The following is a 19,920-nucleotide window of genomic DNA, read 5'->3' on the forward strand; positions in this document are numbered from 1 at the left end:
CAGTAGACTGGTGATTTTATCAATCGAACACACTTGTGGCTTCGTATCTGTCCATCAGCCCACACTACTACCGGTGAATGGTAATGTGGTTAACCAATGATTATCAGTAATACACAAACACACTTCTTATGGACTCAACATCTGTATATTTTGCATTATTTTTTTCTAATAGCTTGAATAAGTATAATTCCACGAAATACATAATCCGACTCCCTAACATTTAAGATCAACAACTATGAAATATGATTCTATTGATTTAGCGCTACAAACTTTAAAGGAGGGAAACAAGTGTGTGTGCGTGTGTGTGTGTAAGGTGTAATGTTCAGGGGCCAGCCCAGTAATTTTTCCACCTTCAACCATTGGAAACACTACATTATTGAATGACATTTGATCTCACTCACCTCGTCATTAACGTGTAATCAAATTGCAATGTTTGCTGCCGAAACGAATCCTGCAGCATTTAACAGACGGCGTTGTTCTCTTACACTGCCATCACTTAATGTGATTAGCTGTGAATTTATAGCTTTAGGAGCCCTGAAAATAAGCAGGAAGCAAAAAACTGGAGGCAGCGCTGACCGTGGCTGCTTGATGTACTATGGGCTATTAGGCTGCATGTTGTAATGTGGTTAATACTGTGATGGTAATGTACACACACTCCTACTATAAATAGCGCAGAAGGAAGAAGTCAACATTTTCTGAAACGCTAAATATTTATTATGGACAGGATAAACCTCAAGAAAAGATGCATTGTTATAAAATGTAGCTAGTAGCAGACCTGGGTTCAAATACTCCTACTTCAGGTATTTAAAAATACTTTCATTCATTTAAAGTAAGCATATTCAGGCATATTTTATTTGAAAAGAGAAGTAGCCAATTATTTAAAATATGTAATATATTTGGAAATACACAAACAAATGAAACACTAAAACACTATAATGTATCAAAATATACATTTTACCCAATTTGGCAAACAATGAAAAAATTAAACATTAAAATACCCAAACATACTGTCTGTTTTGGGCAATTTTGGAAAATGATTTATACAGAAAATATAGCATCAGATACTCAAATACTATTTGGAATAGTTTAACCCAGCTGTTGGTGTACATAATGCTTGTTTTGTGTATTCTATATTCTAGTAGACTTATCTCATTGGTCTACTACATTGATCAGTGTGCTGCTGAGTGAAGTTTGATAGGCTGCCAGTGCTGTACAGTAGTGACCCCTTGGGGACAGAGTGGGTAGTGGTGATGTAATCCATTCTGCAGCAACTCCCTCTCTTGCTCAGCATCTGCAGGCCTAGAGGCCATTTGCATTTGTGATCCCCCCCATGGTGAATGGTGCCTTTGAAGATCCTTATATTGGATTTGCTCTGTATGTTCCTTAGTCTTCATGTTTTTGTTAAGAACTTTACTAACCTTAGAGACAGATGTATTTAACATGAAATCATGTGAAACAGCTGTGGACCCCATTCAACGCATTACATTACTTCTAAAGACAGTTGCTTGCACCACAATTCAGACAGGTGTGGCATAGCAAAGGGGCTAAATACAGGTATTTTCTGTATTATATTATTCATTAATTTAGAGTAATTTTCAGATTTTATTTTTCAAAACACAATATACTGTAGAGCTGTTCAATAGTGGGGACACTATGAGAGCTACTGTACGGTTGACTGCCCTCGTGGGTGGAATATAATGATGCCTGTTCAGAACAAAATAAAATAAAGTCAAAGTTCCCTTGTCTTACTATAGATTTGGGGATGTTTGTTCCTTAGAAATGTTGGAAAATGTGGACACAAAACACACACACACACACTCATGTTATAGTGGGACATAGAAGGTGGCAGGAGATGGGGACAGGGCGCAGCTCAAGGGCTTTTTTTTCAACACAACTGGAGAAACACAAGCTAAAACAAGAACTCAGATGTATAAAGTGACTCGGGCTGAAGGTGCTTCAGATGCTTCAGATGCACATGAGCATCAGATCTGGACCACGGAGCAATGGAAGAAGGTGGCCTGGTCTGATGAATCACGTTTCCTTTTACATCACGTGGATGGCCGGGTGCGTGTGTGTCGCTTACCTGGAGAACACATGGCACCAGGATGCACTATGGGAAGGAGGCAAGCCGGTGGAGGCAGTGTGATGCTTTAGGCAATGTTCTGGTGGGAAACCTTGGGTCCTGCCAATTATGAAGCTGTTATTTTGACATGTACCACCTACCTAAACATTGTTACAGACCATGTGCACCCTTTCATGGCAACGGTATTCACTGATGGCACTGGCCTCTTTCAGCAGGATAATGCGCCCTGCCACAAAGCAAAAATGGTTCAGGAATGGTTTGAGGAACACAACAATGAGTTAAATTCTGTTTTGGCAACATAAGGGGGACCTACACAATATCATGCAGGCAGTTGGTCCTAATGTTATGGCAGATGGGTGTATATAATGGCATGTCAAGGTTGCATACTGCATATAGGCTAAATATGTGTATTCTATGTACCAAAGGCAGCACCATCTGAGTATTAGTGAATGTTTACCATTTTTAAGGTAATTCAGAACCTAAAATCCCATTCTAACTCTGACCTTAACTCCCAAAACAAGCTATTATGGATCTATATCCTGGTAGATCCATAACCTTAACTCTAGCCACAACTCTATCCAAAACCAGTGAAGGGCAATACACTGGTAAGGAATCATTTGTAGGTTTCTCAGTTGCTTTGGTACATTTCTCAGATCATTTGAAATTCTCAAAACTGCCTGTTCAACCTCCACGTCATCTAATCACTTGTGCATCATAAAAACAATTTCTCACTCTTTTGAACAAATTGGCAATTATTTGATGCATTCATGCAATTGATTTTGTACAACTGTCTGCGTTTTTCTACATTATCAATTGCTTATGGCATGCAGGTCAAAATGTATTGTACTGGTTCTCTGTTGAATAGTCTTTCCCCCAAAAACATCTAGGCAATAGTTCATTGCATAAGTAATTAAAAGCCAAATGGTTGAACCAGGTGTCATTATCTGTCAAGCATATTTTCTGTACATTGCTATTAGACTTTTTTTTGTAGATGTGTCCTGAATGAATGAATTGCTCTCAGGTGAATCTTGACTTTCACTAATGAAGGAGAATGGGTATAGCGATAGAACAATCAGCGATCAAACATTTCTCTAAAATAGCTTAGAGGTGTATCTCAGGAACCTCCACCTGGCAAGCATATACACACAGAGCACAACACAGTGTTACAGTGTCAGACAATGGAAGGACCACCAGGAAACAAACAGGGTCAACAGTCGTGAAGAAGAAGAGCAAGGACGCATGGTGGCAGGGTAAAGAGGCCAAACAGAGGAAGAGGTAGAAGAACCCAAGGACACCGGCATGTTTCCCATTAAATAAGGACCACTATTGTCGGCCAGGTTCTCAAACATGGCCTTACAAAGGCAGAGGCTGCTCGAAGGGTGCAGTCGAATGTTGGGAGAACAACAGTGTCCTTAATCATTAAAAAGTACATACTATATGTACTTTAATACTGTATACTTACTGTAATGCTTCCTATTACAGTAGTTCACTTGCATTTTACAGTACAGTATACAGTAACTGTAACACACACACACACGTAAACAATTATTGCAGTGAATCAATCAAACAAATGTATTTTTAAAGCCCTTTTTACATCAGCAGTTGTCACAAAGTGCTTTTACAAACCAGTGCAAGAATATACAGTATATACAGATATATTTAGCTCCAGCGTAGGAACCGAAGTGTTCAATTTGCAGTGGTCTCTTAATTTAAACCCTTCTGCTCCTCCCTCAAAACCTCCCTTTTCGACTTTTTTGGAAAGGTCTCTTAATTCGTTCCGGAGCTGTATATATCTCACAAAACAATACAGTGTAATGGCCACTTGGTGCCACTGTATGCATGGTAAATCCTGAGACAATGCCTGTGGTCCTGGTACAGTTGAATAAGACCATATGTTTGCAGCGATTTGTTTAGTTTTTGTTGAATATGAGAATATCTTCAACTCGGCCAAAGGTCTGATCCCCAACAAACAAATACAAACTGCTCGGCCTAACTGCCTCGCAAGTCAAGCTCTCCTCCATCAGACAGGTCAGTAAGGAGTTAAATGTCACTGTGCTGTCGGAAAGAACGTGTGCTGGCAAACATAAATCAAATCTTAGAGTGTTGTGTTGTTAATGATATCCACTATGAAGAAATGATCAACTCCCACTAGATCGTTTCTGGGAAAACAGACTCCATTAATCTTACTGAGCACAAACACATGGCTAGTAGTTGTGAAAATGACACTGGGATGTTTGGTGTTATTTTATAATTCTATAACCATTATGAAACGGACAGTAACTATAAAAGACTTAACATATGTTTGATTTCCAGTAAGTGCTTGTCTGTCTGGAAAAGCATCAGGATCAGATTATGAACAAGAAAACCAAAGACTCACTGATCTAAACCAGCTGTACTGCAAAAGTGATTCACCCCTCTGAGGCCCCTCTGATACAGTGGGGAGAACAAGCATTTGATACACTGCCGAATTTGCAGGTTTTCCCACTAACAAAGCATGTAAAAGTCTGTAATTTTTATCATAGGTACTCCTCAACTTTGAGTGACGGAATCTAAAACAAAAATCCAGAAAATCACATTGTTTGATTTTTAAGCAAATTAATTTGCATTTTATTGCACGACATAAGTATAAGGGGACCACACGATTTCCTCTCTGCTCTTTGCGGATGATGTTGTCATGTTGGCCCCTTCAAGCCAGGACCTTCAGCATGCACTTGGACGGTTTGCAGCCGAGGGTGAAGCGGTGGGGATGAAAATCAGTACCTCCAAATCCGAGGCCATGGTCCTCAGTCGGAAAAGGGTGGCTTGCCCACTTCAGGTTGGTGGAGAGTGCCTGCCTCAAGTGGAGGAGTTTAAGTATCTAGGGGTCCTGTTCACGAGTGAGGGAAGGAAGGAACGGGAGATTGACAGACGGATCGGTGCAGCTTCTGCAGTAATGCGGTTGATGTATCAGTCTGTCGTGGTGAAGAAAGAGCTGAGCCGCAAGGCGAAGCTCTTGATTTACCGGTCAATCTACGTTCCTACTCTCACCTATGGTCATGAGCTTTGGGTCATGACCGAAAGGACAAGATCCCGGATACAGGCGGCCGAAATGAGCTTTCTCCGCAGGGTGGCTGGGCGATCCCTTAGAGATAGGGTGAGAAGCTCGGTCACCGGGAGGAGCTCAGAGTAGAGCCACTGCTCCTCCACATCGAGAGGGGTCAGCTGAGGTGGCTTGGGCATCTGTTTCGGATGCCTCCGGAACGCCTTCCTGGGAAGGTGTTCCAGTCCTGTCCCACCGGGAGGAGACCCCGGGGAAGACCTAGGACACGCTGGAGGGACTATGTCTCCCGGCTGGCCTGGGAACGCCTCGGTGTCCCCCCGGAAGAGCTGGAGGAAGTGTCTGGGGAGAGGGAAGTCTGGGCATCCCTGCTTAGACTGCTGCCCCCGCGACCCGGCCCCGGATAAGCGGAAGAAGATGGTGGTGGTGGTGGTGACATAAGTATTTGATACATCAGAAAAGCAGAACTTAATATTTGGTACAGAAACCTTTGTTTGCAATTAGAGATCATACGTTTCCTGTAGTTCTTGACCAGGTTTGCACACACTGCAGCAGGGATTTTGGCCCACTCCTCCATACAGACCTTCTCCAGATCCTTCAGGTTTCGGGGCTGTCGCAATACAGACTTTTTAGCTCCCTCCAAAGATTTTCTATTGGGTTCAGGTCTGGAGACTGGCTAGGCCACTCCAGGACCTTGAGATGCTTCTTACGGAGCCACTCCTTAGTTGCCCTGGCTGTGTGTTTCAGGTCGTTGTCATACTGGAAGACCCAGCCACGACCCATCTTCAATGCTCTTACTGTGGGAAGGAGGTTGTTGTCCAAGATCTCACGATACATGGCCCCATCCATCCTCCCCTCAATACGGTGCAGTCGTCCTGTCCCCTTTGCAGAAAAGCATCCCCAAAGAATGATGTTTCCACCTCCATGCTTCAAGGTTGGGATGGTGTTCTTGGGGTTGTACTCATCCTTCTTCTTCCACCAAACACAGGGAGTGGAGTTTAGACCAAAAAGCCATATTTTTGTCTCATCAGACCACATGGCCTTCTCCCATTCCTCCTCTGGATCATCCAGATGGTTATTGGCAAACTTCAGACGGGCCTGGAGATGCGCTGGCTTTAGCAGGGGGACCTTGCGTGCGCTGCAGGATTTTAATCCACGACAGAATAGTGTGTTACTAATGGTTTTCTTTGAGACTGTGGTCCCAGCTCTCTTCAGGTCATTGACCAGGTCCCGCTGTGTAGTTCTGGGCTGAACCCTCACCTTCCTCATGATCATTGATGCCCCACGAAGTGAGATCTTGCATGGAGCCCCAGACCGAGGGAGATTGACCATCATCTTGAACTTCTTCCATTTTCTAATAATTGCGCCAACAGTTATTGCCTTCTCACCAAGCTGCTTGCCTATTGTCCTGTAGCCCATCCCAGCCTTGTGCAAGTCTTAGTTTGTTGTGTTAGCAGACACACTTGAGACATGGGAATGTGATTTTCTAATGTACCCTGCAGCAAAACTTTTGACATTAGATACAATACTATTGCTTTAATGCACTGGACTTGACAGACATTATATTCCAAGAACCATTTTGAAATGTTTTAGCATTTTTTGTTATTTAATTCTTAGATTGTTACAATAACTAAAATAAAACGTAATTATATTGATTTTCCCCGATAAAATCAACGTAGTCACTACATTTCACAGTACATTTACCGTGTGTTTGAAAACAGTAACACAAATACCAAATGCTATTAGTTTCTCGAACATGGACAACTCTTGGAGAAACGTTCAGTAGCATTACAACCTCATGTCAGAAGCTGATGAATGGTTTTCCAAGTTTTAGAGATAATACTGGAAAAAACGTTAGATTCGATAACTAAACACTAAGATGCTTTGTAGTTGACTGCAGTCATTACATCTCTACTGCAGTTTGAAAACGGCAGTCGTTTTTTGTAAAGGTAATACATGGAGATGTGTGAAACATGACGGTGTCCCTGTTTGTGCTACTCCTTACCTGGATTTTGAGCTTGCACGTGGTTTAAGGATCGTTACGTGTTGCTGAGGACTGACATGGGAATGTTATTTGCAATTGTACCCTGCAGCAATTTTTTTTTTACCGAAGATACAGTACTATCGCTTTAACATAATATGAGATGACTCGGAGACATTGTATTAGCAGAAATGCTTAACCATGGTTTAACTACACTAGTTGCAACTTGTCGCTGTTACTCGATACTCCGGAGCTCGTTGTTTTTCAGGTCTATTCAAAGATGAATTGTAATGCAATAAAACCAGCACTACTGGTATGAACAAATGCCAGCTGAATAGTCACATTCAGCACTATAGTCGTATTACTTAACCACTGGCAGGTTCAAACAGGGCTGGGCATCGATCTCATTCACTCAGAACACAAACCCGGGCGTGTTCTGATATATTGGAAAATAATATAGGAAAGACATCTGTTCTTGATAAACAGAATATTACAGTTTTTCTTCAATCGTTTTGGCAAATTTTTTTTAAACAGTCTTAACATTCTCTAAACTGCAAGTACAATCGTCTCAACAGTTTCGTGGGACATCACAACTCTATGGCATATCTTCAAATTGTAGGAATTCACCAAAACATTGAATTCATGCTTCAAAACCTATTTTTTGTGCCAGTAAATTAGCCAGTGCCACCAAAATGAAAAGTTATTTATCAAAATGTTAAGATGTTTTTTTGATTTGATCAGAAGGCCATGTGCATGTAGGTATTGTGCAAATTGTAGACAATTGTACTTACTCTTTTGCACACATGTGCCAAAACATGTGCAATTTGCTTGCATGAATGAGAAATTCTAATCTGGTGTGAGCAAGAAACTAATTGAGATTTGTTATTTATTATTCTCATTTATTATTGGAAATGAGCCAAAACGACTGAGAAAAACTGTAACAGCTTTATAGTCAGGGGAGAAATGCCCTGAGTTTATAGTCAGGGGAGAAATGCCCTGAGTTCATACTGTAAGAAACAACAAATATGACATTGTTTTTATTTTGTTAAGCTTATACAGTATACGCTGTTGTGATCCTGAACTTCAACATGTTGTTCTATAGTTCAGTATTTTATACAGTACATACCCTGTGTTCGGGGGAGTGTCCATTCAGCATTACACTCAGACAGCTCTATAGTGAATATAGAAGAAGCGCCCCCTAAGCAAATGATTACCCTTCACATAAACACACAAAAATATAAACGTGCAGTCAATAACAAACTTGGTTTATGATTAATAGCGTAATCTTATTAATGTTTTAAAGTTTTTCCTTTAACTTAGTAGGACTCACAGGCTAATGTTGATCTTGTCACCATTTTGTTAGGATTTTGGGGAAAGGGCAAAGGTCTTTGGCCACCCTGTATTCTTGACAGTGTTAACATGCTTACATTATCTTCACAGCAGAAACTCGGTTGTTCATTCTCTATAAACACAACCATCCAGCTACAGAGGCCGGCTGTTAGTTTCTCCAGGCGAAGACTGATAAAGGCCACATTTGCAGAAGAGATTTTATAGATAGACTTATAAACCATGGATATGAAATCACATCACTTTCATTGGTTAATTGTATTGGTAACAAGTTTAAAATAGCAATAAGGCATCTTGGGGGTTTGTTATGTCCCGGCACTCCGTGATGGGTGGTGCCTTAGAGAGCATACCACACCACCCTCATGTCTTACTGCTTACATGTCCTGTTGGTTTCATTCATTATGTGTGGGTGGAGGTCTCCTGTGCTGACGGGGAATCTCTGTCATGGATTCTGAGGTGATATGGAGGCCCAAAACCTCTGCAATGGTTAAACATCAGACAGTAGAGATATTCATTATAGCAATAGTCAAGGTTTGAATTAAACTCAAACGAATGTCAGCAAGTCATTGTGACTCAAAGCTGGTTAACCAAAGTTACCTAGGTAATGGTAACTTTGAAACCCAAAAACATTGTGACTGATAGGAGAATTTCTGACATTTAATGCATATCAATGATGTGAAGACCAATGCGCATGAGGCCAATTCTGTGGTATAAAACCATATGTACAAATTGTAGTTTTATTGGAGAATCCAGTTGATTTATGCAAATCCACTGTCTGACTTTGTTTACATAAATGTATGTAAAACAACCTCCTTCCTTCCATCATTTCAGTTACAAGGCACAGTGAATCTGTTTGTGTTTGTGTGAATAGAAAAACAGATTGTACTAGGGTAAATCAACATACATTTCCTGTCTTGGTTATTAATAGTGAACCAGTCCTGTGTCTCTGAAGGTCAGGTCAGTGTGGGGTTAAAATGTAATGCGATGGTTTATGACCATTGTCCATACCCGCTGCAACAGGACCAATATCTCCACTAGGTGGAGTACAGACACTGAAAAAGATACTTGAATGTTTGGAATACGTGATTTAAAAAAAAGAATACCATAACAACAAATACATAATTACATTGCAACACGAGAACACAGAGAGCTCAAACAAGAGGAAAACATTTGAGGCAATAAAATGTGAATGAAGAGCTTATTGCATATGTATCACAAGGGTTGTCCCTCGCTGTTCACTTACCTGCCCTTCAGAATAGGGTATTGTAAGCATTGGTCAATGGGAGCTTAGCTGACCATTAACAACATGAATGGTGTTGTCCTGGGTCCTCCCAGAGTCGTTGCTAAGAGCAAGACTCACATACAGTCAGTCATCTTAGTTTGTTGTGTTAGCAGACACACTTGAGACATGGGAATGTGGTTTTCTAATGTACCCTGCAGCAAAACATTTGACATTAGATACAATACTATTGCTTTAATAAGCTGTTTGCCTAGGAAATGATATTGAAAGCAATGCTAAACCATTCAATCACTAGCTACAACTTGTTCCTGTAACACAACAGTGAGCGTGACCAGGTGTACCCGGATGATTTGCCATTCTATGTACAGACTAGTACTTCCTGTATGAACAAACACTTGCAGAATAGATTTCAGACAGAACACAAACCTTGGCACGGAGCTCGTCTGATGTATTGGAAAGACATTAAACAATGTGGGAGACATATCCTTGCTCGACAGACAGAATTCTAATGCGCAGCTCCTGTATGTAGTTTATACTTCAACAAACAGAAATGACCACATATGCCGGTAGAATTGAATTGTACATTGTATTTATTTTGTTACAGTAAGCAAGAACAATCATTATATATACTCCATTGTTTTAAAAAAGAACTGTCGTTACTGTAGACCGAGTTGGGAAAAGTAGAGCGGAAGTATGTTTGAAGTCCTACTGTAATGACTACAGTGGTTTGAATTCAGGACTGCTCCATTCTAGTGGATCTTCAGTTGGATATGTGTGACGTGATTGACTTGTACTTACATTTAAAGTGCAAACAAGTAAACTCATTTGTTTGTAGAGGACATCAGGTAGGTTCAGTCAGAATTGTTCAAAACACTACATAGCACACACACTGTGAACCCAGGCACACGTTTAAAACATCAGGTAGGTTTAGAGTTGTCCTAAACACTCTACATACCAAATACTGTGAACACAGGCCCATGTTTAAAACATCAGGTAGGTTTAGAGTTGTCCTAAACACTCTACATACCAAATACTGTGAACACAGGCCCATGTTTAAAACATCAGGTAGGTTTAGAGTTGTCCTAAACACTCTACATACCAAATACTGTGAACACAGGCCCATGTTTAAAACATCAGGTAGGTTTAGAGTTGTCCTAAACACTCTACATACCAAATACTGTGAACACAGGCCCATGTTTAAAACATCAGGTAGGTTTAGAGTTGTCCTAAACACTCTACATACCAAATACTGTGAACACAGGCCCATGTTTAAAACCACAAAGGTGCATAAACCAGTACAACAACACAAAAAACACAATAAGAAATAATTCCAGTATAATGTTATCTTTCTGTTGTTGAGCTGCAGTAAACAGTCATGTCGGTTTGGAAAAACAATACAAAATAAAGTTCAAGATGAACGCTGAACAGAACATCAAAAATAACAGATGTTTATGTGGAAAATGCGTATTCTGACAACCCTATCCACAGTTCTTTTTCAAACAAATTCATCATCCAACATCTCAATACTGTGCATGTTCACTGAAAATGGTGGGGTACATTTTATTTCTTTATGGCACAATTCCCAAATCGATTGTCATGTATCGTGGAGAGATAACCATGTTTTGCTATGAGAAACAAATTGTTCTTCCCTCTACCATCTGTGTCCGGTCACTCCAAACATGACCTCACTTCATCTCTTTCTGCCGGACAGACAGACTGCGTGGCCTGTCCCCAGCTTCCAGCCCAGGGCAACCTGACCCCAACCCAACGGCTGAGGCACCCTCTGAGGTACACAGCCTCCGCGGGGACGCTCTACTTGCAAAAGAAAAACTCCTCTTGGTTAAATGGAGTTCTGTTGGATGTATGACTGAAACCATCTGTTCTGAAATCAGCGTTCGGTCAATAGTGTGTGTCGTGCAATAAAACCCACGCGGACCAACCCTCACGTCAATCAGCATGGGCTACGTGGAGATCACCATACCTCCTCACATTAGGAAGGAACCACTTGACTCTGGCACTCCACAACAGTCAGAGGAAATCAAACCTGTCTTGTCCCTGTTCCGTACGATTGCTTTGCTCGTGAAGAACGACATCCACAGGAGGACGCGTTACCGATGTCACTGCACTGTCTGCACGGCCAACGTCTGTAGCAACGCATTGGCAAACTCGCAGGAGGTCAATCGGTACATGCAAAAGGACAACACAACGGCGTGCCTTCTCCTACTGGTTGTTCGACACGTTTCGGTGGCCGCTAGCTTCTCCCGCTGCCGTGACGCATGCTGACACGGGTAGGCAAGGCCTGGGGGCAGGTGAGGGTACAGAAGGGTACAAAGGACTGTCCAACCACAACGCTCCAGGGCGGCACTGACTCCGACCCGTCACCTCTCATAACAGCGCGGAGCCACGTTTGCGGACACCCCCCCCCCCCCCCGACGCCCCAAGCCTCCGGCTCCAGGCCATCTTCTTCCTCCTCTCTCTCTCCCCCCTCCTCCTCTTCACACAGGCTGGGTTCCTCCACCGAAGACTCCAGGGCGTAACCGCGGTAGGCCTGCGCCTCGCTGTACTCGTGGATGGTGGGCAGGCTGCTCCGGAGGCCGAAGCGTCTGCGCAGGGCCACCAGGAGGGGCTGTGGGACAGTGAAGATGTCCACGTTGTTGCCCAGGTCCACCCAGGCCAGGCTGGGGAACTGCCGGGGGTTTTTCACCACCTCCGTCAGGTCTTTCAACACGCCCACCGTCAGACAGTTGCCGTTGACGGCCAGGGTGGTGAGTTTGGCCATGGACCCGAGGCAGGGCAGCAGCAGGCGCAGGCTCTCGTCCTGCAGCTCGGTGAAGCTGAGGTCCACGGCTGACAGGGTGTCGCTGTAGCTCTGCAGGTAGCAGGCCACCCGGTGGACGTCACGACCAGACAGAGGGATACCGGATAGGTTGACCACGTCGCTGGTCAGCTTCTTCTTCAGGGTGGTTTTGAGACTACGAGAAAGGAAAGACCGCATACTGTTAGATGATGAGCAGAGAATAGAACTGAAGAGCCAATCCTGTTTGCATGTCCTGGTTTGTTTTTCTGGAGCACAGAAGGGCCATTAAGGTCTATCAAAGCTGGAACCAAGCCTCTTATAATGTCAATTTGGTGTCCTCCAGCATTTGAAGAAAATAAATCTTAATTTGTTTACCGATATACAAAGCCTGATCATGGGGACCTGTGGATGTCAACAGGAAACAGGTGCATCAGTGCAGTGCAAGTTCCAATGCAGCCAGGCAATAAAAACTAAATGTAGAGGAACTGAGGGAGTATGGTTTCTCTCTCCATCAGAACAGCCCAAAAAAGGCCAAATGTCACTCTCCACAGGGCATGACGGATGTTGGCTGTGCTGTCCTCTTCCATGGAGCTGTCAGTGGGCAAAGAGGCATCAAACTGGAACTGCTGATTATGGGATTTACTCAAACCCATCTATTTTAAAACCAACTCCACTCTACAGGAGCACTCTGTTTAAAAAGAGGTCTGTGCTGTTGGCAAATAAAGAATAGGGCTATCATATCAATCTTTTAATGAATGGACCAGAGAAAAAACAGCAAGAACATGCCCCACACGGGGACTCGAACCGTAGGTCCGCTGCATTTTCCAGACAAGCGACTGTCCTCCCTCTAGTCTTAACGTTTGCACTAATGGCACTAACTTGGACACTAAAGGCTGAAGGAGTGCAAACGGAGAGTTCAAACTGAGAAGAGTGGTGCTACTGGACATCTGACTCTATCAGAGTGTATCATCATAACCGCTGCTGGCTCTAAAATATAGGCACCAAACATAACCGGCTCCCTGCCACAGACTGATTAAATATTCATTTGAAAGCTATGAAGCAGCGGTGTCTTGCGGGGGTGGCACTGGAGTGAAGGCCTCAAGATATACCATGGAAAAATATGTTAGGATTTTAATTATTTATATTATATATATATATATATATATATACACACACACACGAACACACAGCAAGTATTTTCTCCCTTTTTTCCTTCCCCCATTATATTATATATTTTAGTCACAACCTTATTACATAGCAGGTACCTGGGTGTTGTTAGAGGGCCATGAGTAAAGGACATCTCTGCTGGCTGTGCACCCTGGGTGGTGGCCCAATATGCATTGGGCATTATGGGACTCCCGACCTCGGCTGGTGCGGCAGCTTGACTAGGAGGATGTACTGCACTCCAAATCCCCCTATCCTCTCCCCCGCGCAGAGGTTGTGTAGGAGTAGGATCCTCATAAACGGGCTGCCTGTGGTCCTCATAGCAGCCGGGAAATGCTGGCAGCAGCAGCCAATTGAAGCCCAGCTTGCTTTCCTCGCTTACCAACCATCCCGTTCATCCTCTACATTCCCAGCCTGAGCTGTTTTCTAACGCTCTGCCTGATATCTTGCACTGTAAGGTTTGGTTTTATCTTATTACCTTTTTTTCTCTGTCTAAAACCCCCCATGGATTAGAATGGCTGATTTCCCCATAGAAATATATGATCTGCACTGCCATGCCTCTATATGGTATTAAACTTCCTTGGCATGAACTGGTTGCTCCTTCGCTCTCCAATCTAAACGCCAGGGAGCCCCATCTGTCTTGCCTGGCTCTCCTCAGCAGTGTGGCTCTGGGGCTTTTGTTTTTTTTGCGAGATCTGCAAGATGTAGGATACACCTCCTGAGCCAGCGGAGCCATGAATCAACTTTTGTTTTGTGCCTTTCGGTCTTCTGGCAGATAGGGGGCTCAGAGGATGTGGGTATTTCCCAGTTCCTGACGAAGCGGCCTGCTTTCTCACCTCACTGTGTGGGCGGAGAGAGCAAGGGAGAGAGAGAGAAAGGAAGCGAAAGTACAGAGAAGGGAAAGGGCGAGATAGCGAAAGAGTGAAAGAGAGAGATATAAAGAAAAAGGAGGAAGGAGCCTGTTCCCGTTAGACTGAGACAGCGTGGGTGGTGTAGGGGGATATTCTTTGGAATATTGTTTTAATGAGGCTCCGCAGCAGAGACGTTCTCAGACCGCCGTCCAATACCACTGCCTCCCAGCAAGGTGGGCAGAATGCCACCCACAGGCCCATGGGCCGGTCTGTTTAGACTCATGGGCACAACCAACCTCTCTCACACACAGCCTCCACCATTGACCGCTGCTACCCAAAGATAAAACAGAAAAGAAAAAAAAAAAGCTTTTGCTTGAGTTGTTAGTTAACGCAGTCACTTGTCGTTTGCTGTATCATTCTGCAGTTTCTGCAACACAAAAAAGACAAAGGGCTTCAAAGGAAGCCTGATACTGACTGCATAATTATCAAAATGCATTTTAACATCAAGGAGCGTCTTGTGTATTATGGCTCATTTAACCGCCAATGAGTGAGGTATGTCCATGTATCCACTCCATCAGAAGAGAAACAGCAACAGGATCCAAATGACAACGGACTCCCCTGTGGTCATCTACTGGGTGTTTTAAAGAAGGCTTATCAGCTTTGGCTGATTGCTTTTCATAACCAACCTTGCCAGTGGGAAATATATGGATGACTATGGACCCTGTGTCTCATTATATGCCCACCTCTACTGTCTATACAAGGGAAATGTGTGTCGGTACTAAGAACTTCAAAATCAAAGACTGGGGTATAAAGATGAGATGTTTGGTAGGAAATAAAGGCAGAACTAAAGATATTAGCTTCTCAACCAACAATCCATTCTAAAAAAGAAGATCAAATCGGCACCTGTGATTCAGTGTCAGTTCAAACAGCTCTTGGTGGAGACAACACAGTTAACAATAACATCCATTTCATGACCTGCCGCCAGAAATCCAGCACACATAACAGAGACCTCCGGCTCTACAGTCACAACAGCACAGCTAACGTGATGTTAAATCAGTTCTCAGCCAAATCAGAATTCATATTTCAGCAGCTTTGTGAAATTTGCATTCAGGATGTAGCATATATTTGTGTAATGGGTGTTTTTCTTTTAATGGTTCATTCTTTGTACTTCTGAGAAATTCCAGGCCAGAACTTAGTGGACCTATAAACTACATCTTAACCCTTTCTCTTCCTCTTCTTTAATCTCTTCCATTCTTCTTCTGTCTGTCAGCAACTGTTTTAGACCTACTGAAGCTAAAGGAGACAGTGAGTATCTCCTAGTGGACATTAACGGTCATCAGGACTGGCTTCCTTTGTCCCAGCCAACATTTTCCCCTCAGTTTACTCAGAAATGGTCTGTCATGAATGAACTCTCTCAGGGTACCCAATCTGTGTGCAATGGTTGAAAGTGGGGGGGGGATAAAAATGTTTTACCGGAAAACTTGTTTTGGAAGGAAATGTTGTCAACTTTTAAGAGACACTTTTCACATAACACCCAAAGTGTCTGGGGGTGGGTGGTGAGTGATGAAAACAAATGGTGCAACAATCTTATTATCTGTCCACCCACACACAATCCAAATTCCCCTTTGTCTACCCTTATGAATCCTTAGTGCAAAGAGAGGTTGAGAAAGGAGGCATAGTGTATAGTAGATAAGGGCTCAATCAAACCTGATTTCCTGTATTTATGATGTAATTATGATGAAATAATCAAGTTCAGAATAACCTAATATACTGCTCATGAGGCATATATAAAAACCCACAACTACCAGCAGGAAAACCTCCTTCACAGGCACAGTTTTACTTTTCAGAATTAGAACTGTGCTGGCATGGGAAAAACAAATAAAATAAAGATGCTTCATAAATGTTTTTAGTTTGAATGAATCCTAGTCTAAGTGCTACTGACCTGTGTCTCTGCACTTTAATAGCAGAATCTATTCAAAATGATTGGACGACATCTTGCACATGCTTCACATATTTCTGCCTATTATACATGCACCTTTGGCAAACATCGGAGCCGTGAATAGTTTGGATGAAGTAAAGAAAATTACTTTAGCACACTCACGTTTTGCACAATGTAAAACCTGAATAGTAAAGAGTATTCTATGCCTTTTGCATGAAAATGACTGTTATTATCTTGCTGAAAACTCTCATAGGGTTAGGTTTTCGGAGGCAGATGCTTTGCTCCATTCTTGTGTGATTTGATACTAACAAAGTCCCCAGTTTCCTTGCTGATGGAATGCAGAACCATACCATGGTTTGACTATCTTATTTTGTATTTGAAACCTGTAGTTATACATTTATGCCAAAACATTTAGTGTTTTTGCTGTTGTCTTGCAGTATTTCTAAAGAAATTCATAGCAAACCTAATGGAAGATTTTGAGTGGATCTCCTTTTTTAACTGCTTCTTATCACTTCGTCACACAGGCCAGTACTGTTGAGGTACTTCTGATCCCTTTATAAGTATTCTGACAGCTTTTTATGGGTGTGCTTGTAACCGACAGGAGCTTGTAACTACAAGATTTGTTAGTATAAAAATAAATATAATAGGAGCACAGCCCATGTAACAAGAAACAGAAAACCCTTCTGAACATGGCATTCCAAGAGGTGTTGAGTTTTCCTTAAGCAGACCTTAGTCTGCTTAAATCATACACAAGTTTAAATATTGTTATTCATCAATGATTCCCAACCAAAGTTACAGGGGTTGAGCAATTAACAGCTGTAATGGCTGCCAAAGGTTAATTCCACCAAATAATAATTCTGGTTTGTGAAGACACATGCAGTCAAAACATTGTTAACATGGAAAATGATGAGGTTTCTAGATCTTTTGGAAGTATTCTGTATTCACATTTTATATTATGTTATAAGGCAGCAAAGTGTTAAGAAGAGGTGTGTATATTACGCTTAGTTACTGTACATACACTATATACAAGTAACTCATACATTTTTTTTCCCTTACTATATAAGGAAAATACACTGACATTAATAAGACGCAATTTGCTAGGCTCTCAGGGACCTGGCAAAAGGGCCTTGCTTGGTAACACAAATGTACATTTCCTCCAGTCGGCTAAACTTCCGCTGAGCATGCAAAGACACACTTGACTCATTTTAGCCGGATGAAATAAAGGCACTTGAGAAACATTGGATGTGGGTTCCCAGAGACCCAGGGATCTGGCTGGATCAATGTCTGCTTCATCAATGCTGTCATCCTGATTTGTTTACTCATAGTATTGATCCAGACGGTTCTGCCTCTGGGCATCTGTACTATACATGGTCTGGGGTGGTTGAGCCTGGTGAGAACCGGGGTATTCTGCTTGCTAATCTATCATGCTCTATGTTTCTTCTTTCTTTCCATATCATGTCTGTGGTGCAGCCCAAGGGAACTAAGATATATTCATTAACCTAGGCGGTTTCAAAGGGAGACACCACAGAGAAGCTATTCAGAGTTAAGCTATTTTACAACATTTTAGTGCTGCTGTTGAGATTGCTGCACAAATGGATGTGGTTCAAATGATATGAGAACTTTGGTACAAGGCCTTGGAAGCTAACATCCAGTAGAAAGTTTGGTTCATTAGTGCACACTCCATTAACCCATCCACCCTATCCACGGGTGGATGCCAAGGTGCTTAAATTAAAAGGTGCTTCAACAAAGTATTAGTTTAAGAGTGTGCACACTTATGCAACCAGGTTACTGTAAGCTTCACATTACAGGTCACATTAAAAGTGGAAAAAGTTCTGACATGATCTATCTTTGACTCATTATTTTGCATCACAAAAACCTGGCATTTTAAGGGGTGTGTAGATTTTTTATATCCACTGTACATGTGGACTCTGGAGTCAGGGCAATAAGGGAGGAGAGTAAAAGGGAGAATAGTTGAGGAGCAGACAAACAGTGTCAACCAACACCTACATTGCTCCAATTATCCCCCAATCATCTACTTCTTATGGGCCCTCCTGACACCAGCAGAGCACTGAATTTCCCTAACAGTGGCTGGAGTGGCAGCTCAACACAGGCTGCAATGACACACATTACAACACAAAAACTTGAAGGAAGTTAAAGGGACAAGAGGGAACCCACATGGTAACACAAAATAAAGAAAAGCCATGAATTATACAGTATCTAAAACCTTTCTCATACACTCAAAGTCCCCATCCCTATTCTGCCTAACATCCCCTACTGACCTTGTTATAAGTTTACAAAGTTGTTAAAAAGTTAATTATTGAGAAATGCTGACTTAGTATTAAGTGTAACAGATCGTATATCTATAGATGTGTTTAGATATTTGTTATATCTGTTATATCTACATACATACAGAATAAATACACCAGTCTCTGGGAGACAAAAAAAAACATGAATATAAAGGAACATTCAAAACAAATCTGGAATAAAGTTCTTTAAAAGCACCAATCGAGGGTAGGATATAAGAACATTTACAAAACACTGAATAACCCCCAGTTAAGTCTAGTATTAATAAATATAGAGAGAAAATGGCAAAACTGTGAATCAGTCTAGAACAGGCTGTTCTCAAAACCAGTGAGAAGGGCACCAGTCAGGGAGTCCACCATCCTGGCTGGAGTTTGCCAGAAGGCTTGTGGGAGAAAATGAGATGGTTTGATGAGACCAAAACGCTAAGTGCTACATTTGGCGTCAGCATAACGCTGCACATCAGCCTGAGGATACCATGCCTACTATGGTGGTGGCAACATCATGCTGTGGGGAATCTTCTCTACGTCAGGCCCTGGAAATCTTGTTAAGATAGAGGGCAAAATGGATACAGCGAAGTATAGAGAAGTGTCAGCTTAAGTATGCGGGAGACTTGGGAGTGGGGAAAAGATTAATCTACCAGCTGGACAATTACTCCAAACATACACTCAAATTGCTATCAATTGCTGTGTCCAGATGTACAGTAAAGACTCATACCATAATTGCTGCCAAATGTGTGTCTACAAAATATTGACTAAAGAGGATGAATACTCAATCAATAACCTATTTTCTATTTTGTATTTGTAATTAATTCACAAAAATGTGGACTTTTTATTTGTTGATAAATAAAAGATATGAAACAATTGTAACCCCACAGTGTAAAAACAGTCAGTCAAAATTTGTTATTTACCCACTGGTAATAATATCAACATTTTAAGGTAAGCATGATCGGGCAATCATTTGCAGAAAATATCAGTATCACTGGTGATGTTCATTTTCCCACAGTCTGTTTTCCTGCCTAATCCTGTCAACACAACACATAGAGAAGAAACACATATGTACCTGACAGTTTTATCTACCAGGAATCATAATACTCATAATACTATATAATACACTAACACTAATACTCATCATCCTTCAAAACAGGCACAATTGAAGGACAAAAACAGAAACCTCAGTG

General features: G+C 42.0%; 1 protein-coding gene across 1 annotated transcript in view; it reads right to left on the reverse strand.

Moving 5' to 3' along the window:
- Positions 1-10,257: 10,257 nt before the first annotated feature.
- lrrc75bb (leucine rich repeat containing 75Bb) overlaps positions 10,258-19,920 on the reverse strand; it is a 28,622-nt gene continuing 18,959 nt past the window's right edge. The window contains exon 4 of the mRNA XM_010877548.3: positions 10,258-12,660. Within this exon, the coding sequence (XP_010875850.2) occupies positions 11,940-12,660 (721 nt within the window). The 3' untranslated portion in view covers positions 10,258-11,939. The remainder of the gene's footprint in view (positions 12,661-19,920) is intronic.

Source organism: Esox lucius, chromosome 14 (assembly GCF_011004845.1).
Source record: "Esox lucius isolate fEsoLuc1 chromosome 14, fEsoLuc1.pri, whole genome shotgun sequence".
In the NCBI taxonomy this organism is placed as follows: domain Eukaryota; kingdom Metazoa; phylum Chordata; class Actinopteri; order Esociformes; family Esocidae; genus Esox; species Esox lucius.